This window comes from Phyllobates terribilis, unplaced genomic scaffold (genome assembly GCF_046119375.1).
Source record: "Phyllobates terribilis strain yellow unplaced genomic scaffold, ASM4611937v1 Scaffold_4__5_contigs__length_816908805, whole genome shotgun sequence".
NCBI lineage: Eukaryota > Metazoa > Chordata > Amphibia > Anura > Dendrobatidae > Phyllobates > Phyllobates terribilis.
The window spans coordinates 145978131-146005233 of record NW_027362764.1 but is presented as its reverse complement, the minus strand read 5'-3'; the positions used below and the strand labels follow the sequence as shown (position 1 = coordinate 146005233).

General features: G+C 46.5%; 1 protein-coding gene across 15 annotated transcripts in view; it reads left to right on the top strand.

The window, feature by feature from the left end:
• Nucleotides 1-27103, top strand: part of LOC141265129 (ATP-binding cassette sub-family B member 5-like) — a 401328-nt gene that overhangs the window by 211169 nt on the left and 163056 nt on the right. For all 15 annotated transcript variants that reach the window (XM_073677823.1, XM_073677815.1, XM_073677819.1 and 12 more), the window contains 3 exons: nucleotides 6632-6802; nucleotides 6954-7115; nucleotides 7660-7815. In XM_073677823.1, the coding sequence (XP_073533924.1) occupies nucleotides 6632-6802; nucleotides 6954-7115; nucleotides 7660-7815 (489 nt within the window). The remainder of the gene's footprint in view (nucleotides 1-6631; nucleotides 6803-6953; nucleotides 7116-7659; nucleotides 7816-27103) is intronic.

The following is a 27103-nucleotide window of genomic DNA, read 5'->3' as shown; positions in this document are numbered from 1 at the left end:
GTTACCCCTCCCCTTATCTGAAATGTGTGAGTTATCAGTGCTCTAATTTTTCATCACTTTCTAATAACCTCATGGGGGTTAGACCATGAGGTCAGAGCTGGATCCTTATGTGGCACCCCAGGGGTCTGGTTACCACAGTAATAGAGATATTTTGTCTGCGAGCAAGTGGGAGGTTTCTCTGGTCAGGAGCCCTAAGCATGCAACACGGCCCGCCCAGACCTGGGAGGGGAGGAATCTGCCCTTATAAACTGGGTCTGGGGCGGGATTAGGTCAATCAGAGCCTGGAAAGGGAAAGTGACAACAGGAGCTCTGTAGGAGCAGGAGAGAATACCAGGGGCTGGAGCTGAGCAGAGTTTGCCCTGGTTGAAGACACTAACCCGGACACGGAATCCGAGGCTGTGGGGACATCCAGGTCCAGCAGCAGAATCCAACCGGCAGGGGATTCCATGTCCTCTGGCCTTAGAAACCCGAAGGCACGGTCACAAGCAAGGGACCAGCACCGCCATCGTGAAGCGGAGGCTAACGGAAGGCCCCAAGTCACCGGCCATACGGGTGAGCACCACACGGTATACTCAGGGACGTGGGCTACTTCTACCCGCATAGAGCAAGGTAGCCAGGAAAGAGTGCAGATAGTCGGGGAGGCCTACAACTCCACCTGGCCAGGGGAGATCCTGCTTGCTCACAGACTGACCAGGCCTCTACTGCTAACCAGTACTCCCGGTAGGGTCTGCTTTATACCATCAGTAAAGACCCTGAACTGCACCACACGTCTGTGTTTCATCGCCGCACCAGCACCATTACTACTGGGACGCTCACACCATCACTCCCATCATCCACATTAGCTGCCCTGAGGCAATACTTCTCCCGTGGGGAGTTATCCCATACTCGGCAGCGCAGCGGCGGTCCCCACTGACCGCAATCCACGGGTGGCGTAGTCGGACATTGTTATTACTTAAGACTGCCACTGGTTTGACCGCCCTGGGCATGGACCGGGTCACCGCCACACTGAGACTACAACCCCCAGCGATCCGGCTCCTGGTATTCCCCTGCACAGCACAGGCCCAGGGGGCGTGTCAACTTTGGCATAGTCGGCAGGATTTCGTGCCCGCAACTACCGGGTACTGCGTGCCTGAAAAAGACTTTTGAACTTATCTGTGGTGAAGATTCCCGCCGTCCGGAGTCGTTTCCCGCCATCCGGAGCCGATTCCCGCCATCAGACGCCATCTTGGACCATTTCCCGCCGTCTTCTGCCTTCTTCCCGCCATCCGCAGCTGCTTCCCGCCTTCGGACGCCATCTTCGGGACGCCGCGTGGGAAGAAGAGGGGCGTGGACGCCGAAAGCGCGCGAGATCCGAAGCTCCGCCCCACGCTCCGACGCTGCGTAAGGTCCTGGAAGGGAGGAAGAGCGACGCTGACGTCATCGGAGCGCGATGCCAGGTCCTCAACCCCGACGAGCGACTGCGGAGCCGCGGCCTACGGAAGAAGAGCATCGCAAGGTAGGCCACGGTCCACTAGGGGGGAAGGAGGATGTCGGACACGGAGGGAAGCTCCACTGCCACAGCCACCGCCAGCGCAACCGCTGCAGCAGTCATGCCATTCACCATGCCCTATATCCCGGGGGCAACCTGGCTACCCCAGTACTCAGGAGAGTCACATACCCTGAGTGACTTTAGGGAAAGACTTGATAGCCTCTTCCAGGTATACCCCCTCACAGAAGAGCAAAAAGTGAGCATCCTGGTGGCCCAGTTAATCGGGGCAGCCCAAAGGGAGGTAAAGTCCTGGTCACCTGGGAAGAAGAGGACTGTCAGAGAAATACTAGCCCGGCTGAAAGACACATTTGACACCCGCACCTCAGCCGAAATAAAGCTCCGATTTTACGGGTGCAAACAGCGGGCACATGAGAGTGTAAGAGACTATGCTCTAAACCTACAAGAGGCCCTGAGAGCCATTAAGCAGGCAGACCCTGACAGCGTGGGAAATGAAGACAAGCTGCTGACCGAACAATTTATTGAGGGTCTACTGTGCAATGCCCACCGAACCCAATTGCGGGCAATGGCCTTACAGGACCCTGACCTGGACTTTGCACAATTCAAGGTCAGAGCCATCCGGGTGCTCCGAGAACCGGCACCAGGTGGCTCTGTGACCCACAGGCGCCCTGCTATCACTTACCACCAGGCTTTAAACAGTGACCCGGCTACAGACCTGCACCTTCAGGTCCAAGAGCTGACTAAGAGCGTTGCCGCGCTAACCAGAACTGTGCAGTCTTTACAGGTCTCTTCTCCAGGAAAGATCCAGCTGGCATCCGGACCGGAGGAGGACCCCACCGGCCAGAGGAAGACCCAGCGACAGATACAACGAGGACGGACGACCCATCTGCCGCCGCTGCAATCAACCCGGACATATGGCAAGGTACTGTCATTTAAACGGGCACAACCTGGGGTAGAGGGCCAACCCCCAGGCATAAGATCATCAGGCCCATCAAACTGGCTTGATAAATACGTAGGGGGACGTCCAATCTTGCCTGTGGTACTGGATGGCATTCCTATGAGTGCCCTACTAGACACTGGGTCACAGGTGACCACCATGCCGTACGTGCTCTTTAAGCAGTACTGGAATGACTCGGACATAACCCGCTACGCAGATGACGACCTGAGCATTATCGCCAGCAATGGTCAGCCCGTGCCACAGATAGGATTTAAGGAAGTGACCATCAAGGTCGGTAAAGTTGAACTGCCGGCACAAGGACTTATCATTGTGGACATTGACCGTCGCGAGAGTCACCCAAAAATAACCCTAGGTACTAACGTAATTGAAAACTGTCTGGCAGAGGTGATTCTTATTTTGCAACAGGTTGCCAAGAACGCCAGTTCCAGCCAGCAGCGTGTGCTCCAAAAAGAGATCCGGGCACTGATGAAGCGGCAACAGGTGGAATTATCTGGTGGTGAGATAGGTAGCGTGAGAATGTGTGACCCGTTCCCTATTGCCATGCCCCCAAAAAGTGAGATGATGATTTGGTGCCGGGCAGCTATTGGTCTTAGAGGTAGAGACTACCAAGCAATGGTAGAACCCGTCTACTCAGACAGTAGGCCCACCATTTTGACAGCACGGGGGGTGGTCGATGTACGTCATGGGAGGGTGCCCGTCCGCATCATAAATATCGGGGAGAGAGAAGTATACCTGCCCCGGTATGCCACGCTAGCCAAATTGTTCACCATCAACCAGAACTCTGTACAGGCCGTGGAACCCTTGCCTCCATCTCAACCAGAGGAAGGTAACGGCTCTAAGAAACCAATGGAGGACTGGTGTCAGCAACTGCTTTTGAGTACTGACTCCACTCCCTCACACCAAAAACAGGGAGTCTATCGGGTGGTTCAAGAGTACGAGAGAGTGTTCAGTAAACACCCGCTAGACTTCGGGCGAGTAAAGGGGGTAGAACATCACATCCCCACGGGAGACCATCCTCCCATAAAGGAGAGATACCGACCCGTACCCCCTGCACACTATCAACACGCCAAGGGGATGCTAAAAGACATGAAGGAGGCTGGGGTAATTAGGGACAGCTGTAGCCCCTGGGCAGCTCCACTAGTCTTAGTGAAAAAGAAAGTCAACACCATGAGAATGTGTGTAGACTACAGGAAGGTCAACCGTATCACACACAAAGATGCGTACCCGTTACCAAGGATAGAAGAGTCCTTAGCTGCATTAAAATCTGCTAACTTCTTCTCTACTTTGGATCTCACTAGCGGGTACTGGCAGGTTCCTGTAGCAGAGGCGGACCGGGAGAAGACCGCATTCACCACCCCAATGGGACTCAGCGAATTTAACTGTATGCCGTTCGGGCTCTGCAACGCACCAGGAACCTTCCAACGGTTGATGGAATGCTGTCTGGGACACCGGAACTTCGAGACGGTCCTATTATACCTGGACGACGTCATCGTTTATTCCAAGACCTATGAGGACCATCTGGAACACCTGGCAGAAGTGTTTGAAGCCCTGGCAAACTATGGCCTAAAGGTTAAACCCTCAAAGTGTCATCTACTGAAGCCAAAGGTACAGTACCTGGGACACGTGGTGAGTGCTGATGGAGTGGTCCCCGACCCCGACAAGATCACCGTGATCAAGGACTGGCCAAGACCATCCAGCATAAAGGAAGTGCGGCAGTTCCTCGGGTTGGTAGGCTACTACCGAAGATTCATTCCCGGTTTTACCAAGAAGGCAGCTCCTATGCAGGACCTCCTGATAGGCCAGTCCAGGAAGGCCAAAAACCCGAAGCCACCCTTCAAATGGGAAAAGCTGGAAGAGGAGTCCTTCCGCCAGCTGAAGATGGCCCTCACGGGGGATGAAATCCTGGCGTACCCTGATTACAGCCAGCCCTTTATCCTCTACATGGACGCAAGCAACATCGGGCTAGGAGCCGTACTGTCCCAGATCCGGCAGGGGAGAGAACGGGTAATTGCTTACGCCAGCCGAAAACTGCGACCCACGGAAAGAAACCCTGAGAATTACAGCTCGTTCAAGCTAGAGGTCCTGGCAGTGGTGTGGGCAGTAACCGAACGTTTCAAGCATTACCTTGCCTCTTCCAGGTTCACCGTGTACACGGACAACAACCCGTTGACACACCTGGACACTGCAAGACTGGGTGCCCTGGAGCAGAGATGGATGGTCCGCCTGTCCAATTTTGAGTTCACGATCAAATACCGGGCAGGATGCTCCAATACCAATGCAGACGCCCTGTCCAGGATGCCAAACCTACCGGACGAAGGGGAGGATCCTGAAGAATTGGAAGAGATCGAACTCCCTGCGTTTCACCGTCATGGGATTACCCAGTATTCCCACCGTGTGAGGGGCCAGCGATCTGCTACATTCAACCCCTTACCCCACTACAACTGGGCGGAGACGCAAGACAGTGACCCCGCAGTCCGTCTGGTGAAGGAGATGCTGACCCAGGCTGACGCCCGCCTGGACCCAGATGCTCCGGAAGAGACCAAGCAACTGTGGACGGAGAAGAGCAGACTGTTTCTCTACAAGGAGAAGTTGTGCCGCAGAATGGTCAATTCCCGGACACATGAACTGATCTGGCAGGTTGTGGTACCGAGACGGGACGCAGCTATGGTGCTTGAGGCCTACCACAATGGGGCAGGGCACTTCGGATGGAAGAAGCTGGAGTTCCTGCTGCGTGAACGGTTCTACTGGATAGGCATGAGAGGAGCCATTGAGAGGTGGTGTAGAGACTGTGGCCCGTGCAATCTAAGAAGAAGGGACCGTGCCAGCCAGAGGACTCCCCTGCAGCCCATCATCACCAGGCAGCCGCTGGAACTGGTCGCTCTGGACCATGTTAAACTGGCTCCAAGCAGAAGCGGGTATGTCTACGCCCTAACCATCGTGGATCACTACTCCCGGTTCCTGGTGGTGGTCCCTGTCAAAGACCTGATGGCTCAGACAGCAGCCAGAGCCTTCCAGATGCACTTCTGCCGCCCACACGGGTACCCGGACCAAGTGCTGACGGACCAAGGACCAGCCTTCGAAGCGGAGGTCTTCCAGGAGTTCTGCAACCTGTATGGCTGCAAGAAGATAAGAACAACGCCCTATCACCCCCAAACCAATGGACTCTGCGAGAAGATGAACCAGGTGGTGATAGATCTGCTAAGAACATTGCCCCTGGAAGAACGCAGTCTGTGGCCTGAGAAACTGCCCGATCTCGTGGACCTGTATAACCATATCCAGGTAGGTTCCACCAACTGTTCCCCGGCTTACCTAATGCGAGCAAGACCTGGTAAGCTGCCTGTTGACTTGGATATGAGAGTCCTGATACCCGAGGACACCTCGCCAGAGGCAGACAGGGATACAGAACGGCAGCAGCAGTACCGGAAAGTACAGGAGAGCGTCGAGCAAAGTCTCTGTCAATCAAGAAAAAGGCAGGAGAGGACTTATAGCCAACATGCTCCCGCTGTTCCCCTGGTACCTGGAGAGCAGGTCTTGAAAAGAAAAAGGCGGCTCCATAAGTTGGACGACCAGTGGGAAAAGGACCCGTACACCGTACTGCCCTCGAGCCACAATAATCCAAAGGTGTACGTCATCAGCAAGGATGGAGGAGAGACCACAGCCACTGTCTCCAGAGACCATCTGAAAAAGTGCCCCGAGAAGTTGCAAAGCACGGATGAAGATCAGGAAGACCCTCAACCCGTAGAGGAAAAGGAGGAAATGATCAGCACCATACCGGCTCTGGGTATCCCCCTGCACAGCACAGGCCCAGGGGGCGCGTCACTTACATCTCGCACACTGAGAAGCCTAAGCTTTGGTGGGGGCATGTTCTCTTTCTGCTGTGTTGTTGCCTGCTTATGAATGGACAACTCATACAGAGAGAAGAAGTACACATCCCAGTGTAAAATATCTGCTAACACCCACTTGTACTTAACAAAAGTTAAATCATTAGGTACAAATAAAAATTACAAAAAGAAAAAAAAAAATTTGGGCTCTGCCACCACTATTACATTGTGTGTCCAGTTTATCATGTGTCCAGGGACAGTGGTAACTAGTTCTTTAGACTTCAATGAATTTGTGAAGTTTGAGAGATTCTTGCTTTGTCTTATTTTACATATTTCTTTTTTGATTTTTTATCTTTTCCATTACAGAAATTTGAAACTCTTGTTGGAGAAAGAGGGGCACAGTTAAGTGGTGGCCAAAAGCAAAGAATAGCAATAGCCAGAGCTTTGGTGAGAAATCCTAAGATACTTCTCCTGGACGAGGCCACCTCTGCTCTAGATACTGAAAGTGAATCAATTGTGCAGGCTGCTTTAGATAAGGTATGTATGATGTACATTTTGTAAACTAAAATAATAGCATGTGTGATGTACATTTTGTAAACTAAAATAATAGCATTTTGATAAAGGTATTCTACCAAAACATGCTGTTGGGTAATCCAAGTTATATTTATATTGATTACATTATTTTCAGGTCAGTAAAGGACGTACAACAATTGTCATTGCCCATCGCCTCAGCACAGTATGGACAGCGGATCTAATTGTGGTACTACAAAATGGCTCAGTGACTGAGCAAGGCTCTCATTCGGCATTAATGGACATGAAAGGAGTATATTATAGCCTTGCAACAGCACAGGTACAGTGGACCCGGCCATTTTTCTAGTCGTTTGAATCTACGCAAACAAAATCTAAAATCTGTAGTATAGGTTATGTATGGTTCCTACTACTAGCAATGTGAAGTAATGCAAAAAGTTAAAAAATAAGTTAAGAAATAAAGAAGTAGTCCCATTGTACAAATACTGGTTTTATACATCAAAATACATCAAAATGCCATAGCAGAGTTATAATACAGACAGAATTGAAATGTAAGAGATCACCTGTGGTGCCAGAATCAGACCAGAAACAAAGTTTGGGACTCAGTGGGAAGCTTTGTTGAGAATGTAAAGAATAGGAATAAAATGCTGTAGACATACAGGCAGTATGGTCAAACTATAAATATCTGTAGTCATGGCACACAATACACTAGAATTAAGTTGCATGACTTGTTTGCAAGTACAGTGCTCCTGGCACATGTCAGAAATGAAAAACATAAATTGTTGCAAACTCTGAAGAAGACATTTTTAAAAGGCAAAGTATAAGGGGTCTGTTAGTGGCTTGATGATTTATGCTATTTTTAACAGGTTATACAAGGAACAGAAGACAGAAATGAAATAAAAGAGTCAGTAAATGGGATACTCAAAAGGCCATTATCGATAAAGTGCCCTAACTCTCCTATAAAAAACAACATAAAAGAGAGCAAGGAAGAAGATGAAAATGAAGCACAGAATGAGAAAGAGGTAAGACCTTAATGGGAACTTGTCACCAGATTTTCCCCATATAAAGCACGGCCACCACTTTTAAGGCCTCTTTTACAGCATTCTAGTAAGCTATATGTATTTCCCTAATCCCCTATGCCAGTCACAAAAAAGACCTTTTATTATACTTACAGATAGGCGTCTCTGGTCTTGATTCTGTGCCTTCTCTCTTCTTATGATCGCTGACCTTGTTCTTTGCTTCGTGTGAATGACGCATCCTACGTCATTCACACTTTCTCCCATCTCGCTCCTGCGCAGGCGCACTTCTCTCTGCCCTGCTGAGGGCAGAGCAAAGATCTGCAGTGCTCATGTACCCGCTTTACCTATGGGTCATCGGCACTCTTTGCCCTTGCATGCGCATTACAGTACTTTGCTCTGGCAGGACAAAAATAAGTTCGCCTACATAGTAGCACAATGGAGGACACCGCATTGATGACGTAGGACGCGTCATCCACATGAAGAAGTGAAGGAGGACGGCGATCACAAGAAGAGAGGAGGTGCTGGATCAAGACCAGAGACGCCCATCAGACTGGACCGTTTGTCTGTGAGTACAATGAAAGATCTTTTTCGTACCGTGCATAGGGGATTGAGGACATACATATAGCATACTGATTTGCTGTAACAGAGGGCTTAAAGGTGCTGGCCTTACTTTTTATGGGGAAAGCCTGGTGACAGGTTCCCTTTAAATTTCTACTTTTTACAATTTACAATTTAACACAAGATAAGTAATGCAATTTACATATACAATAAAACATAATTAAAATTAATATATAATTACTAGTGATGAGCGAGCGTGCTCGCTATTGCTCGGTACTTGCCCGAGCATCTCACTGCTCGAGATGCTCGACGCTTGGCAAGTATTCAGGATGTTCGGGCGGAAGCTCAGGTTCCCACCTTGCATGTTTGGCGCTCTTTAGAGAGCCAATGAACAAGCAGGGATTGCTTGCCACACACTGTAATGCCGTGGTCATCTTGGTTGTTGCATTACAGTGATTGGCTGGCTGCATAGCATTATCGGGTCTATATAAGATCTGGTGACGCTAGGCTCGTCAAAGTCTAACCTTCAGACAGGCAGAGTAGGGAGAGGTGATGCTGTGTGAGGGACAGAATTGGCGGTGTAATAGTTAGCTATAGGTACTCCAGGAGTAAATATATATCCATCTGAACTAACAGTCCTTCTGAAGACTAATCCAGCTGCTTGTATTCAGTGGTGATAGCAGGAGTTAGGCAGGAAGAGATTGTGAACACTATACGGCACAATAGTGTCCATTGCACGTTCTGTCTGCTCCTGCTGTTACTGATATCCGTAGATATAGCCCCAAATATCAGGGCGATTATGCCATAATTAGCGTCACCATCCTGCTTCTATGTCTTCTGAAAAGAACGCTCACAATTAAAGAGGAGGCATTGGATGCAGAGCACGATGAGATGGAGCAAGGAACCATTTCACAAAGCCCAGCCTCATCTCATCCCAATGTGGATTGGGTGACAATGAGGAAGAGGAGGAGGAGGAAGAACAGGAGCTAGTTTCCTGCGCTATAGATGGTACTACCCACACAACTGTCATACCTTTTGTTCAGCGTGGAAGGCCCGAGGAGAGGGAGGAGGAGGATGAGGAGGAGAGCATGGTCAGTCGTCCTCTTGGTGAGGACACGGAAGTCTTGCCTGTTAGCAGTCTGGCACACATGGCTGACTTTATCTTACACTGCCTTTCCCATGACCCTCGCATTGTCCAAATTTTGGGTGACAGTCATTACCGGTTGGTGACACTTCTAGACCCACGCTACAAGAAGAACTTTCTATCTCTGGTACTCTCACAAGGAGGGATAATTTTACGAAGCTGCTGAAGGAGTACCTTGCCGACTGTACCAACGTCTTCCTTGATTCCTCTGTGCCTTATAATTATTGAGTATCCAAGCTGGACACTTGGAATGAACTGGCTCTCTATGCCTTGGAGGTCCTGGCCTGCCCTGCACTAGTGTTTTGTCAGAGGTGGTTTTAGGGGGAGTTATAACTTATGGGCGCATCCACCTGTCAACTGAAATGAACAAAAATAAAAATGAACAAGGGCTGGATTGTGCCAGATTTCTCAACACAACACGAATGATAGCTGTGTAACATAAACTCAAATCCAGTGTCTTTTTTTTGGGAGGCCTATTCCCATGTACCTCTTCACACCCAGACATAGGTATACGCTTCCTAATTATGCCTATTTTCTGTTGTCCTGCTCCTCTCCTCCTTTTCCTCATCCTCATCCTCCACAAACATATCATAAGGGTGACCGTGATGCAACACCCACATATTTTTTTAAGGGTGTTTATTATGGCCGTATGAATTGTTTGTTATACAGTAAATTCATGTATACCCCCCAGAAGTAAATGTTTTTCAGCCCATGCACTTAGTGCATGGGCATTACAAGTATAGGAGACCCGCTCCTTTATAATGGGAACATTTTTTTCATGAGGCTGAAGACACACCTCATCCGACAAGTCTGCAACCTGCAGTAACCCTCACTGCATGACCAGCTGTTCTCTCACCTACTGTATCCTCACTAGTGTTGAGCCACCCCCGTAGTGTTCGGGTTCGGTTCGGTTCGTCGAACACCGGGATGTTCGAGGAACTGTTCGTCGAACTGTTCGTCGAACACCTTAGAACACCGTCGAACACCGTTAAAACCAATGGCAGGCAAACAAAAACACATAGAAACACATAGAAAACACCTGCAAAGGTGTCCAAAAGCTGACAAACTGCTCAGAAGACACTCTCTTTAAAAAAGCCGACCGGCAAATTCAGCAGCGGCATACACCGGTACCCGACAATTTAGACAAGAAGGAATAGAGCATCACACATAGATTAGATAGATAGAAACATGTCAGTCACACATATAAGAAGCACAGTGACAGTGTTGGTTACTGCACTTGTCATTTAGTGTAAAGGATTTATTAAAAAAAATATTAGTGTTTTCATGCACTGTCTCTTTAAAAAAGCCGGCCGGCAATTCAGCAGCGGTACCCGACAATTTAGAACAGAAAGATAGAGCTTCACACATAGATTAGATAGATAGAAACATGTCAGTCACATTTATAATAAGTACAGTGACAGTGTTGGTTACTGTACTTGTCATTTAGTGCTAAAATAAAGGATTTATTAAAATAAAAATTGGCGTGGGATCCCCCATAATTTTAGGCTCTAGCGGAGGTTAAGCAGACGGCTGGGGCAGATGTTTGAAGCCTCGGAAGGGGGCAATACCCACGGAGCTTCCCAGGCTACTAATATCGGCCCCCAGCTGAATACCTAGTCTTTACTAGCTATTAAAATGGGGGACCCCCTCAAAAAAATGACGTGGGGTCCCCCCTATTTTAATAGCTAGCAAAGGCTAGGCAGACAGCTGGGGGCTGATATTAATAGCTCAGGAAGGGTGCCATGAATATTGGCCCCCTCCCAGGCTAGAAACACCAGCCGTCAGCCGCCCCAGAAATGGCGCATGCATAGGATGCGCCAATTCTGGCACTTAGCATCGCTCTTCCCACTGCCCTGTAGCGGTGGCAGTGGGGTAATAGGGCTGGGGTTGATGTCAGCTTATAATGCCAGCTGACATCAAGCCCAGGTTAGTAATGGAGAGGCGTCTATAAGACACCCCCATTACTAACCCCATAGTGAAAGTTAAAAAAAACACAAACACCCAGAATAAAGTCCTTTAATTGAAATAAACACACAATTCTTTATTGTTCTAAATTAAACTATACTTACCGTCACGCCCATTCCAGCTGAAGCCAACGATCTCCTGTAATAAAAGAAAAATAATAAAGCAACATCATCCTTACCTTTCCATGGTTCCCAGGACAGCTCCAGCTCTGCTACATCGAGATGACAGGCTGGACTGCAGCAGAACGCTGCCATCCAACCTGTCATCCCGCGGACACTGAGAAGCGCAGGCATGCTTGCGCTCCACATTGTCTCTCTGTGACGGCATAAAGATGAGCCGAGGTCATGTCCAATGAACTCAGCTCACCTCATGCACGTCACTGACAGCGTGGGAAAATTCTCCTGCACTCAGCGCTTCAGCGTGAGAATTTTCCCACGCTGTCAGTGACGTGCATGAGGTGAGCCGAGTTCATTGGACATGACCTCGGCTCATCTGGATGCCGTCACAGCGAGACAGTGAGGAGCGCAAGCAAGCCTGCGCTTCTCAGTGTCCGCCGGATGACAGGCTGGATGGCAGCTTTCTGCTGCGGTCCAGCCAGTCATCTCGATGTAGCAGAGCTGAAGCTGTCGTGGGAACCATGGACAGGTAAGGATGAGGTTGGTTTATTATTTTTCTTTTATTGCAGGAGATCGTTGGCTTCAGCTGGAATGGGTGTGATGGTAAGTATGGTTTAATTTAGAACAATAAAGAATTGTGTGTTTATTTCAATTAAAGGACTTTATTCTGGGTGTTGTGTTTTTTTTAAATACTTTACTAGAAATTCATGGCCGTCATGTCTAATACTGGCGTGACCCCATGAATTTTGGGCTTGGGGCCAGCTGATAATACCAAGCTGGCCCTAACCCCTTTATTACCCAGTGAGCCACCGCACCAGGGCCCTGGATGAGTTGGGTACAGCGCCAGAAGATGGCGCTTCTATGAACGCGCCATTTTCCGGGGTGGCTGCGGACTGCAATTTGCAGCGGGGGGGGGGGGGGGGGGCAGAAAGCTTGGGCCTCCCTGCGCTGCAGATTCCAGCCCCCAGCTGCCTAGTTGTACCTGGCTGGACACAAATATAGTGCGAAGCCCCACGTATTTTTTTTTTAATTATTTCATGAAATTCATGAAATAATTAAGAAAAAAAGGCCTTCCCTATATTGTTGTGTCCGGCCAGGTACAAATAGTCAGCTGGTGGTTGGGGGCAGCCCGTTCCTGCCTGCTGTACCTGGCTGGACACAAATATAGTGCGAAGCCCCACTTCAATTTTTTTAAATTATTTCAGGAAATTCATGAAATAATTAAAAAAAAATTGACGTGGGGCTTCGCACTATATTTGTGTCCAGTCAGATGCAGCAGGCAGGAACGGGCTGCCCCCAACCACCAGCTGCCTATTTGTACCTGGCCGGACACAACAATATAGGGAAGCCCTTTTTTTCTTAATTATTTCATGAAATAATTTAAAGAAAATTGACGTGGGGCTTCGCCCTGTTTTTGTGTCCAGCCAGGTACAACTAGGCAGCTGGGGGCTGGAATCTGCAGCGCAGGGAGGACCCAGCTTTCTGGGCCACCCCCGCTGCAAATTGCAGTCCGCAGCCACCCCGGAAAATGGCGCGTTCATAGAAGCGCCATCTTCTGGCGCTGTACCCAACTCATCCAGGGCCCTGATGCGGTGGCTCACTGGGTAATAAAGGGGTTAGGGCCAGCTTGGCATTATCAGCTGGCCCTAAGCCCGAAATTCATGGGGTCACGCCAATATTAGACATGACCACCATGAATTTCTAGTAAAGTATTTAAAAAAAACACAACACCCAGAAAAAAGTCCTTTAATTGAAATAAACACACAATTCTTTATTGTTCTAAATTAAACCATACTTACCATCACGCCCATTCCAGCTGAAGCCAACGATCTCCTGAAATAAAAGAAAAATAATAAAGCAACATCATCCTTACCTTTCCATGGTTCCCATGACAGCTTCAGCTCTGCTACATCGAGATGACAGGCTGGACCGCAGCAGAACGCTGCCATCCAGCCTGTCATCCCGCAGACACTGAGAAGCGCAGGCTTGCTTGCGCTCCACAGTGTCTCTCTGTGAGGGCATCCAGATGAGCCGAGTTAATGTCCAATGAACTCGGCTCACCTCATGCACGTCACTGACAGCGTGGGAAAATTCTCCTGCACTCAGCGCTTCAGCGTGGGAGAATTCTCACACTGAAGCGCTGAGTGCAGGAGAATTCTCCCACGCTGTCAGTGACGTGCAGGAGGTGAGCTGAGTTCATTGGACATGAGCTCACCTTATGCACGTCACTGACAGCGTGGGAAAATTCTCCTGCACTCAGCGCTTCAGCGTGGGAGAATTCTCACGCTGAAGCGCTGAGTGCAGGAGAATTCTCTCACGCTGTCAGTGACGTGCAGGAGGTGAGCTGAGTTCATTGGACATGAGCTCACCTTATGCACGTCACTGACAGCGTGGGAGAATTCTCCTGCACTCACCGCTTCAGCGTGAGAATTTTCCCACGCTGTCAGTGACGTGCATGAGGTGAGCCGAGTTCATTGGACATGAACTCGGCTCATCTGGATGTCGTCACAGAGAGACGCTGAGCAGCGCAAGCAAGCCTGCACTTCTCAGTGTCTGCGGGATGACAGGCTGGGTGGCAGCGTTCTGCTGCGGTCCAGCCTGTCATCTCGATGTAGCAGAGCTGAAGCTGTCGTGGGAACCATGGAAAGGTAAGGATGAGGTTGCTTTATTATTTTTCTTTTATTGCAGGAGATCGTTGGCTTCAGCTGGAATGGGCGTGACGGTAAGTATGGTTTAATTTAGAACAATAAAGGATTGTGTCTTTATTTCAATTAAAGGACTTTATTCTGGGTGTTTGTGTTTTTTTTAACTTTGACTATGGGGTTAGTAATGGGGGTGTCTTATAGACGCCTCTCCATTACTAACCTGGGCTTGATGTCAGCTGGCATTATAAGCTGACATCAACCCCAACCCTATTACCCCCTGCCACCGCACCAGGGCAGCGTGGAAGAGCGAGGCTAAGTGCCAGAATTGGCGCATCCTATGAATGCGCCATTTCTGGGGCGGCTGACGGCTGGTGTTTCTAGCCTGGGAGGGGGCCAATATTCATGGCTCCCTTCCTGGGCTATTAATATCAGCCCCCAGCTGTCTGCCTAGCCTTTGCTAGCTATTAAATTAGGGGGGACCCCACGTCATTTTTTTTGGGGGGTCCCCCATTTTAATAGCTAGTAAAGGCTATGTATTCAGCTGGGGGCTGATATTAGTAGCCTGGGAAGCTCCGTGGGTATTACCCCCTTCCCAGGCTTCAAACATATGCCCCAGCCGTCTGCTTAACCTCCGCTAGAGCCTAAAATTAAGGGGAACCCCACGCCAATTTTTTTAATAATAAATCCTTTATTTTAATACTAAATGACAAGTACAGTAACCAACACTATCACTGTACTTCATATATATGTGACTGACATGTTTCTATCTATCTAATCTATGTGTGAAGCTCTATTCTGTCTGTTATAAATTGTCGGGTACCGCTGCTGAATTGCAGGCCGGCTTTTTTAAAGAGACAGTGCATGAAAACACTATTATTTTTTTTGATAAATCCTTTACGCTAAATGACAAGTACAGTAAGCAGCACTTTCAATGTACTTCGTATATATGTGGCTGACATGTTTATATCTATCTAATCTATGTGTGAAGCTCTATTCTTTCGGTTCTAAATTGTCGGGTACCGGTGTATGCCGCTGCTGAATTGCCGGCTTTTCATGTTTCACTGTTGGCACTGTTCCCATCGATTTGGGCAATCACTGTAATGCCACAACCACCATGGCTATGGCATTACAGTGAGTGGCAGACAATCCCTGCATGATTGGTGCTCTAAATAGCGCCAGACATGCAGGACACGCTTTTGGTGCACGAACAGTTATCGAACATAACCTCGAACAGCCGAATTTTTTGCAAATCGTTCGGGTTCGTCGAACAACTCGAACACCGCCCAAAACAGCTCGAATTTGAGATTGGCGAACAGTTCTAGTCGAACACTGCTCATCTCTAATCCTCACCCTCCCTTCTAGATTGTGAGCCATTGCGGGCAGGGTCCTCTCTCCTCCTGTACTAGTCGGCGACTTGTTTTTGTTCAAACTATTGTACTTGTTGTTTGCTATGTATACCCCTTTTTCACACGTAAAGCATTCACTGCATGGGCATTACCACTATAGAGACCCACTCCTTTATAATGGGAACATTTTTTTACTGAGACCCTCCTCTATGACCCTTCAAAGGGGTATTAGCATGCATCCAAATTTTTGACAGCCCTTGCATTCACTGCATAGGCAATAACAGTATGGGAGACCAACCTCCTAATAATGGGAACATAGATACCTCTATGGGTCTTCAAATTGGTATTAGGGTATTTCCTAAATTTAGGCAGCCGTTGCAGTCACTGCATACACAATAACTGTATAGCAGAACCGCTTCTTTATAATGGGAACATGTTGTTACTGAGGCCCACCTCTATGTGTCTTCTAATTGATATTGGAGTATTTCACAAATTTAGGCAGCTCTTTCAGTCACTGAATGAGCATTACCACTATAGGAGACCCACTCCTTTATTATGGGAACATTTTTCTTAATGAGGCCCTCCTCTATGTCTCTTCAAAGGGGTTTTGGGTTACGTACAAACTTTTGGCAGCCCTTGCAGTCACTGCATACGCAATAATAGGATAGGAAACCTACTCTTTAATAATAGGAACAACAAAGCATAGCCAGCTGATGGTGCTCTAACAATTCTGAGGACCGACTACTCGCCCTTTAAGAATAGTAAGGGCCACCTGATGGCCCTATAAAAATAGGTTTTGTGACTTTCAGAGTCCCTCCTTAAATGAAACAGGATATGTCTGATCATGTCTCACACACCATATGGGAAGATAAGGTAATAAAATGTTAAAATTACATTTACTGGTAAATGTATTTTTCACCATTGAAAGCAATTCAAAAGTGCAAAAATGCATCAAAAACGCTATTTGTGAACATAGCCCAAGGTGTGGAGGATCATTTTTGTTTTTGGTTATTTATTTTGCCTTATATACAAGTCATTACCCTGGAAAGGATGTTTCTTAACATTTTTCCCAGGAAAATCCATTTTGGCTTCTTCTTGTATGTTTTAGAGTCCGTAAAAGTGGCATAATACCTCTAACAACGTGGTTCACAGCAGTGACCTGGCAGTCAGAGATACTTTCAGGAGTCTTCCCCATGCTGTTCTCATGTCATTTGAGCACTGTTCCCATTGATTTCGGCAATGTTTAGGCCCCCTGCAGACCTCCGGGTGGCAGTCAGAAAAATGCTCGAGTTTCTAATAGACTTAGGGCTTGTTTCGCGGGTCGAGCAACGAGTATCCAAGCATTTTAGTACTCGCTCATCACTAATAATTACTATACAAAGTACAGCACTAATGGAGGCTATATGTTCTCCCAAAGATGGACTCCTTAATTGAAATGAGATTTTTACTTCTTTGCAAAAATCTCATTATCACCTCAATTTCTAGCATGCCCTTTAGAGCCTCCTTATTTAAAGAGGTTTTCTAGTACTTAACATTCCATTATGAATGACTGCAGGATGTAATTAAAAAAAAAAAAAAGAAATATAGATATTCCCCTACTGGACCAACTGCGATCCACCATACTCGGAACTGTGTCTCCCACAGGTCTCTTGGCAACAACATCTGGCGCAGATGCCACTGTTTCTTCCTCTCAAACAAAATGTGCAGGCTGCAGCCAATCACCTCCCACCTATTGTTAATGCCAGGAAAGTGGCGGGGAACACAGTGCTGAGTTGATCGGAATGGCACAAATTAAGGAGGTGAAAATCTATTTTTTTATTTTATTTTTACAACACCCTGGAAATTCAAAAAGAATTTTTAAGTTGTGGACAGATCCTTGAATCCAAATACTAAGACGTTTCTTTTATCTTAAGCCAGTCTCAAACCCTACATTAAAATTACTCCGATTTATAAATGCTGTCACAACAATATATTGCACTTAGTGGTGAAGATACTAATCATAAAAAAGCCTACAAATCCTACCTTGAATGAATACATATATACAGATCAGTGCCAGACATTACTCTGAACCGATTGTTGTGGTATATAAACACACCTTTACCTCCCAGCTTCTATTTTTGATAATAGATTTTGCTACTGTTAATATAAATATAAAGTATATAAAGCCTACAACAGAAAAAAAATCCAACATATTTTAAAATTTTCTTTAGAAAAATTTTTTTTTTTTATTAGATTTTATTATTGGAAGTCTGCTTTATCACAAGTGTTCTTTATGTCTGCCAACACAATTGATTTTTCCGCGTTGACAGCAGCTGTTAAACGAACACCAATTACGTACAGACAAGGCAATTTGGAATTGTTTATTAAATGTGCCAAGAAAATTTCTAACCTAGAGGTAACCAAACTATTGTGTAAAGATAAAATTATTATGTTTTAGAGGTTATTTATTTAAATCTCATTAAAAATACTCCAAACCCATGTGCTCAGAGAATAAAATTAATGTCACTCTGTAGTAAAAGTTCTATAGAACCAGTGTCACTATGGGACTTCATATAGACAGAACAAGCGATAATAAAGAGCATGTTATGTGATAGAACTTAACTTACCCTGTCTGTAGCCTATACTGATGCTGCCTAACGTGGGGGTTGGCACCCTAAATAACGAGTTTGGCGCCCCTGTTCCTCGGCTGTTCCTCACTTTCCCTGTGTTCCCTGATAGAGTGAGCTATATACCGAGAAATGAGTAACTGCCTCCTCTAATACATTATAACACTATGCTGATATATGTATAGATAAAGATGCATATCCTGGTATTTATAACTTATCTCGTATTCAGTGTGTTTCCCCGTACTGTCGGTTCATCAAGAGGCTAGGTATAAAATGATCCAGAGAGATATCAACGCAGATGCATTGCGGATAATGGCAGGCTATGTTAGTTTGTTCAATGGCTGTTATTAAATGGGATCATCTATTAAAGGGCTTGTACGCTACTTTATATTACCCCCCACCCCCAATGTATCCCCCGGGGCCCCTAAGACTTTTTGTAAATACCTTCGGTTGCAGATAATGCCTGTGAGCATCGCTATCACTGGTCGATGAAAGGCATCACGTGATCCCCGGCTGCAGCCTACTCTGACATCAGCTGATGTCACGACAAGTGCTGGCAGCAGCCGGGGGTCTTTGTCTTCCGCGTTCCAGGTGAAGGCCAGGCTGTGGGCAGGGTTACCCCCCCCGCATCACACCCGGCTTCCACCGCGCGCTCTGCTTCTCCCCATTCATTGGGAAAGCACGGGATGGATGCTGGGTGTGAAGCGGGAGGGTAACCCCGCCCACAACCCAGCAGCTACCGCGGTGACCCCAGCACTGAGTCATGCCTCACTTGTCATGACGTCAGCGCGGGGTCACATGATGCCTGTGAGTGGCCACCGATAGCGCCGCTCACAGGCATTATCAGCAACATAAGGTATTTACAAAAAGTCTTAGGGGCCCCGGGGGGATACATTGGGGGGGTAATATAAAGTAGTGTACAACTTCTTTAACTTTTCATAGAACCCACACGCCCCCTTTCCTCAAATTCTCCCTCTCAGCAGGATAGTCTCATGTCTCCAGGTCTATAGTGTGCATGTCATATTCTCCTAAGCACTAGAGTCCGCACCAGCAATCAATTTTCGGAGCGTAAACGTCTCACAACGGAACGCTGAAAGAGTTACTGCTCATGTGCGTATACGTCACCTCCTATCTGGCGGTGACACGCGCTTCCCACGATGGAACGCAACCAGAAAGAGATGCCTCACATGTGTTGTCCCATAGTTTTCGCAATGTACTCTGACATCCTAAAGCCTGTAGTATGTCAATGCCCCTCATTCATATGCACACTCTCCCATCCTGATTTTGCAGTATCTCTCACATCAGGGTACAGCCTAGATACATTATATTCTCAATCAGTGCACAGTATTCAAATGCACACCTCAATATTTCGTGGTGCCCATAAGTATGGATATAAAACTCAGCCATTTAAAGGTCTAGTTACACAGATAAGTATAGATTTTATGCCAATATAGACTATTAGAAACATGACAACAAGAAGTCAGGCAAAATAGGAGAATAAACTCTCTTATGATTTATATAGACCATATATACAGTATATTTTATACAGGGTCACAAATACAACGCTTATCCCTGATGTGATATAGGGGACAAGGGAGTCTAGAATGAATACCAGAGAAAAGGGTATTATATTAGTAAAATCCTCAAAGGAAACTGGTTGCCAATTCTTGCTGCTTTTCAAATTGATATAAAACATGTCACTAGATAATCCACAATCATACAATCATAGAATCATGTAATCATAGAATGGTAGAGTTGGAAGGGACCTCCTGGGTCATCTGGTCTAACCCCCTGCTCAAAGCAGGATTCACTAAATCATCTCAGACAGATATCTGTCCAGCCTCTGTTTGAAGACGTCCATTGAAGGGGAACTCACCACCTTTCGTGGCAGCTTGTTCCACTCATTGATCTCCCTAACTGTCAAAAAGTTTTTTCTAATATCTAATCTGTGTCTCCTCCTATTCAGTTTCATCTCATTGCTTCTATTCTTTCCTTGTGCCAATGAGAATAAAGATGATCCTTCTACAATGTGACAGCCCTTGAGATATTTGTAGACAGCTATTAAGTCTCCTTTCAGTCTTCTTTTTTGCAAGCTAAACATTCCCAAATCCTGTAACTGTTCCTCATAGGACATGGTTTGCATACCGGTCACCATTCTGGTCGCTCTTCTCAGAACTTGCTCCAGTTTGTCAATGTCTTTTTTAAAATGTGGTGCCCAAAACTGGACACCGTACTCCAGATGAGGTCTGACCAAAGAGGAGTGAAGTGCGATAATGACTTCACGTGATCTAGACTGTGTGCTTCTGTTAATACATCCCAGAATTGTATTTGCCTTTTATGCTGCTGCATCACACTGTTGACTCATGTTCAGTCTATGATCTATTAGTATACCTAAGTCTTTTTCACATGTACTGTTGCTTAGCTCTATTCCTCCCAGTCTGTATATGCTTTTTTCATTTTTATTGCCCAGATGTAGTACTTTGCATTTTTCCCTGTTAAAAACCATTCTGTTGGTTGCTGCCCACTGCTCCAATTTATTTAGGTCTTTTTGAATCCTCTCTCTCTCTTCTCTAGTGTTAGCTATCCCTCCTAGCTTTGTGTCATCAGCAAATTGAATCAGTTTACCCTCAATTCTTTCATCTAAATCATTGATAAAGATGTTGAACAATACAGGTCCCAGGACAGAGCCCTGTGGTACCCCACTTGAGACATTCATCCAACTGGATGTGAAGCCATTTATAACCACTTTTTGAGTCCGATCACTAAGCCAGTTATGAATCCACCTAAGAGTTGCCTTGTCCATTCCATACTTGGTCATTTTTTCAGTAAGGATGGTGTGAGATACTTTGTCGAATGCTTTGCTTAAGTCAAGATATACTATATCTACAGCATTTCCCTGATCCACGCAGTCGGTGATTCTGTCTTAGAAGGAAATTAAGTTAGTCTGACATGACTTGTTAGTTACAAACCCATGCTGACACTGGTTAATCACTTCATTCTTATCCAGGTACTTACTTACATGTTGTTTAATAATTTGTTCAAAGATTTTTCCTGGTATAGAAGTCAGACTGACCGGCCTATAGTTTCCTGGGTCCACCTTCTTCCCCTTTTTGAAGATAGGAACAACATTTGCTCTTCTCCAGTCTTCTGGGACTTCTCCTGTTCTCCAAGAATTTTCAAAGATTATGGAGAGTGGTTCTAAAATTTCTTCTACGATCTCCTTCAGTACTCTGGGGTGTAATTCATCTGGACCTGGAGACTTGAACTCATTTATTTTAGCTAAATATTCCCTCACAATCTTTCTGTTTACAGATAACCTGGATTCTTCTATTCCTTTAACAGGACAGTTAAGATCATTTGATGTTACATTTTCTTTCTGAGAGAAAACTGATGCAAAATAGGAATTAAAAAGTTCGGCCTTCTCAACATCCTTTCTTACCATTTCACCATTTTCATCCTGTAAAAATCCTATAGCATCTTTGACTATTCTTTTAATTTTGACATACCCCCAAAATCTTTTTTATTGCTTTTGACATCTCTTGCAAGCCTTAATTCATAGTCAGCTTTAGATAACCTGATACGTGCCCTGCAGGTTCTGCAGACTGCATTATAATCTTCTTTAGGTATGCCTCCCTCTTTCCATTTGATAAAAATTTCTTTCTTTCTTTTTAGCATGTGTTTAAGTTCTGTGTTCATCCATCCTGGTTTCCTTAAATGTTTCCCATTCTTCCTACATTTCGGGATTGTTAACGATTGTGCTTTGAGAATCTCATTTTTAAAAATCTCCCATGTATCCCTCCTATTCTCTTTCTGAGTCGCTTAGAATCTGCCTTTCTGAATTCTAACCTTTAAGTTTGAGTCTTCACATGTCTTCCTCCTCTAGTTATCCAAAATTCTATGATAGCATGATCGCTACCTCCTAGGGTCCCAGCCACTTTTACCTCCTCAACCATTTCCTCCCTGTTTATAAGGATTAGGTCCAAAGTAGCAGATCCCCTTGTTTTCTCCCCTACCTTTTGGAAGATAAAGTTGTCAGCAAGAGAGGATAAGAATTTGCCTGACTTGTTAGTTTTATAGAATTATCTCTCAATGGGGAATCCTCCAAAATAGAGGAATAGAGAATGGCAACCCAACAGGAATGTATCCATATTAGAGCATGGGTTAGGGAGACACACTTCAGGGTTTGCAAGGAGAGGGGGAATCGGCAGACTTCACAACCGTTAATTGTATAGCTACGTACAAAACAGTCCATAGATGCACATAGACACATGTGGGGAGGGGGAAAACTCACAAAAAACACACATATGAAAGCCCTCTTGGAGATACAGATTGCAACATGAAAATTCTTTCAGACTTCTTTCTTAAAAACATTTTGTCCATATTACCTCCTTTTGTCTTAGGCCTTGTAAGTTCAATCATAATAAATTATATTTCTCTAAGTCGACTCCCACGGACGTCATTCATATGGCATGCAATGGGTGTATCTTGCTTATTTCTAATATCCTCCAGATGTTCACTCACACGTGTTCGTAGCTCTCTCATGGTTTTACCCATACAATCCTTTGGACACGTGCATGTGGGTTTGTATGCCATCCTCGACGTCCTGCAATTTCCAAAGTCTCTCAACTAGTGATGAGCGAGCACTGAAATGCTCGAGTACTAGTTGCTCGGGTCGAGCAAATTGAAGTGCTTGAGTGCTCAGTCCGAGCAACGAGCCCAATGTAAGTCTATGGGAAACTTGAGCATTTTTCTGGTGCCCCCCCCCCCCCCCCCCCCACCCGGCTGTCTGCAGAGGGCCTAAAAACTGCACAAATCGATGGGAACAGTGCTCAAATGACATGGGAACAGCATGGGAAAGACCCCTGGAAGCATCTCTGACTCCCAGGTCACTGCTGTCAATAATGTTATCAGAGGTATTACACCACTTTTACGGACTCACAATAAAACATACAAATACGAAACCAAAATGGAATTTCCTGGGAAATATGTTAAGTTACATCCTTTCCAGGGTAATGACTTGTATATAAGGCAAAATAAATATACAAAAATAAAAATGCTCTTCTACACCTTGGGCTATGTTCACACATAGCGTTTTTGATGCATTTTTGCACTTTTGCATTGCTTTCAACAGTGAAAAATGCATTCACCGGGAAATGTCATTTTAACATTTTACAACCTTATCTGGCCATGTGGTGTGTGAGACCTCAGACACATCGTGTTTCATTTATGAAGGAGGGATTCTGAAAGTCACAAACACTATTTTTATAGGACCATCAGACGGCCTTTACTATTCTTAAAGGGCCAGCAGTTGTCTATGCTTTGCTGTTCCCATTATTAAAGAGTGTGTCTCTTATACTGTTATGTATATATTAAAATTTGGACGGACCTCAAATCCCCTTTGAAGAGACATAGAGGAGGGTCTCAGTAAAAAAAATGTTCCTATTATAAAGGATTGGGTCTCCTATAGTGGTAATGCCCATGCAGTGACTGCAAGGACTGCCAAAATTTGAGAAAAACCCCGATAACAATTTAAAGACACAGAGCTGGGCCACAGTAATAACATGTTCCCATTGGAAAGGAGAGGGTCTGCTATACAGTTATACTGTGTGCAGTGAGTCCCACGGCTGCCAAAATTTAGGAAAAACCCCACTAACAATTTAAAGACACATAGAGCTGGGCCACAGTAACAACATTTTCCCATTAGAAAGGAGAGGGTCTGCTATACAGTTATAGGGTATGCAGTGAGTCCAACGGCTGGCAAAATTTAGGAGAAAACCTACTAACAATTTAAAGACACAAAGCTGGGCTACAGTAACGACATGTTCCCATTAAAAAAGAGTGGGTCTCCCATACTGCTCTTGCTTATGCAGTGACTGAAACTGCTGCCAAAAATTTGGAGGCACTCCAATGCCCCGTGCAAGAGTCAAAGAGGTCGGAGGGCCTCCTGAAAACAATGTTCCCATTATTAGGAAGTGGGTCTCTCATACTGTTTGCCTATGCAGTGAATGCAACGGCTGCCAAAACTTTGAAGGAACCCCAATGTCCCTTGCAAGAGACGTAGATATGGTGATGTGGTGGTGGAGGATGAGGATGAGGAGAAGAAGGACAAGAACAAATAGGCAAAATCAGGAAGTGAATACCAATATCTGGATGTGAAGGCAGAGGTGCATGGGAATAGAGTTAGACCTTCCCAAAAAAAATACATTGTATTTGAGTTTATGTTACGCTGCTATCATTTGGTGGTGTTGAGAAGTCTGGCCCAATCCAGCCCTTGTTCATTTTTATAAGAGTCAGCCTGTCAGCATTTTCAGTTGACAGGTGGATGCGCCTATCGGTTGTAATTCCACCAGCGGCAATAAAAACCCGCTCTGACAAAACGCTAGAGGCAGGGCAGGCCAGGACCTCTAAGGCATTGAGAGCCAGTTCATGCTATGTATACAGCTTGGATACCCAATAATTATAAGGCACAGAGGAATCACAGAGGACGTTGGTACAGTGGGCAAGGTACTCCCTCACCATTTTCCGAAACTTTTCCCTCCTTGTGAGAGTACCGCGACTCAGGGCCTGTGCGATGGAAGGGTATGAGAAAACATTCCCAGAACTTTGACAGTGTTCCCCTGCCTCTGCTGGATTGCATTTGTGTCTCTCTCACCTGTACTGCTTGGTTATCCAATGAACTGTGACCTCTGCCGCCAGCATTTTCAGAGGAGAATTTTTTTAATAATTCCGCAACAAGGGCCTCTCATACTGCCCCATTTTATTAGGCCTGCACTGCGTGGGAATAAGAGACAGAAAGTTCTGATTGTAGCATGGGTCTAGAAGTGTCACCAACCAGTAATGACTGTCACCCAAAATATGGACAACGCAAGGGTCACGGGAAAGGTAGCATAACATAAACTCAGCCATGTGTGCCAGACTGCAAAGAGGCAAGACTCCCGTGTCCTCACCAAGAGGACGACTGACTATTCTCTCCTCCTCATCCTCCTCCTCCTTGTCCTCAAGCCATCCATGCTGAACAGACGGTATGAAGTTGTGCAGGTGGTACCATCTATAGCGCATGAAACTAGCTCCTGTTCTTCCTCCTCCTCTTCCTCATTATCACCCAATCCATGGTGGGATGAGATGAGGCTGGACTGTGTGAATTCACCCTGTATAGTTCCTTGCTCCATCTCATCATGCTCCGACTGCAATGCATCCTCTTTAATTGTGAGCAGAGAGGGTTTCAGAAGACAGAAGCAGGATGATGATTTTAATCATGGAGTCATCATCGCTCACCATCTTGGTGGAGTCCTCAAAGTTTTGAAGGATGGTACAGATGTCTGACATCCATGTCCACTCCTGAGGTCTTATGTGTGGAGTCTGACCTGAATACCGATGGCCTTGTTGATGCTGGTACTCAATAACTTTCCTCTTCTGCTCACAAATCCTTCCCAAGGTCTGCGATGTTGAGTTCCAATGCTTGGGGACATAGCACAATAGTCAGTGAGCTGGAAGCTGCAAACACTACTGAAGCACGGCAAGGGCGGTGGAAGCTGTAGCTGACTTTCAAAAATGGGCACACACGCGGTGTACTTTAACAAGCAGATCTGGCAGATCCAGGTAGGTTTTGAGAAACCGCCGAACCATGAGGTTAAGCACATGGGCCAGGCATGGCACATGTGTGAGCTCACCTCGTTTCAGAGTCGCCACCAGGCTCGGGCCATTGTCATGCACGACCATGCCAGGCTGTAGGGTCAGCAGTTTCCGCCACAGATCTGCCTGCTCTTTCAGAGCTGTCCAAAACTCTTCAGCGTTTGTCACCTAAGCATATTAGCTTCAGCACAGCCTGTTGCTGCTTGGCCGAGTCAGTGCTGCAGTGCTTCCAGCTTGTGACTGATGTGGTCATTTTGGAGTTGGAAGCTGAAGAGGAAGAGGAGTAGGAGCTGTACAATGTGAGGGCAACCCTGACTGACCCAGGGTCCGCAATCCTCGGCATCGGGAGGACGTGTTCCGTCCCAAGTTCCGACTGGATCCCAGCTTCCATTATATTAACCCAGTGTGCTATCAGCGAGATATACCGTCCCTGCCCACAAGCAGTTGTCCATGTGTCCGTGGTTAGGTGGACATTCCCAGTAACTCCATTGTTGAGGGCACGGCTAATGTTGTGGGACACATGCTCGTGTAATGCGGGACGGCACACCGGGAGAAACAGGTTCCACCAAGCTTCCATCTCCACTAGTGTAAAAGGCAACATTTCGAGCGCAAGCATTCTCAAAATGTATGACTTTAGTAGTGTGGCCTGTGGGGCGTTGTCTACGTATTTGCGCTTGCGTTCCAAGGACTGGGGTAGGGACAACTGAACACTGCGCTGGGAAAATGAGGTGGACGTGCTTGCTGATGGTGCTAGTTGAGAGTGTTCAATGACACATGCACGGCAGAAGGCATTTTTGCATGCGCCATGGACAGGGGATTGGCGTGCACGCACAACAGAGGAAGAAGCAGTAGTGTCACCAGTAGACACTGTTTCTGGACCCTGGGGTTCGGCCCACATAGTCGAGTGCTTTGCTGCCATGTGCCTGATCATTCTGGTGGTCAGGCTGCTAGTTTTGCTACCCCTTTTGATGCTGGCCTGGCAGGTGGTGCAAATGGTCTTTTTGGGGTTATCTTCAGAATCTTTAAAAAACAACCAAACTAAGGAAGACCTAATAGTTGTACTGACAACCTCCGTCGTGTTGGCGTTACGCGGAATGCTTTCCTGCCTTCTATCTGCAGCCACTACACTGCTTCCAGCCTGTTGTGGTGCTACGCCTCCCTCCCTCTGTGTGCTGCTGCACTCGCTCTACATGTCCCCCTGCCAAGTTGGGTCAGTTACTATATCATCCACCACCTCGACTTCCACTTCCGCATCCTAGTCCTCCTCCTGACTTTCTTG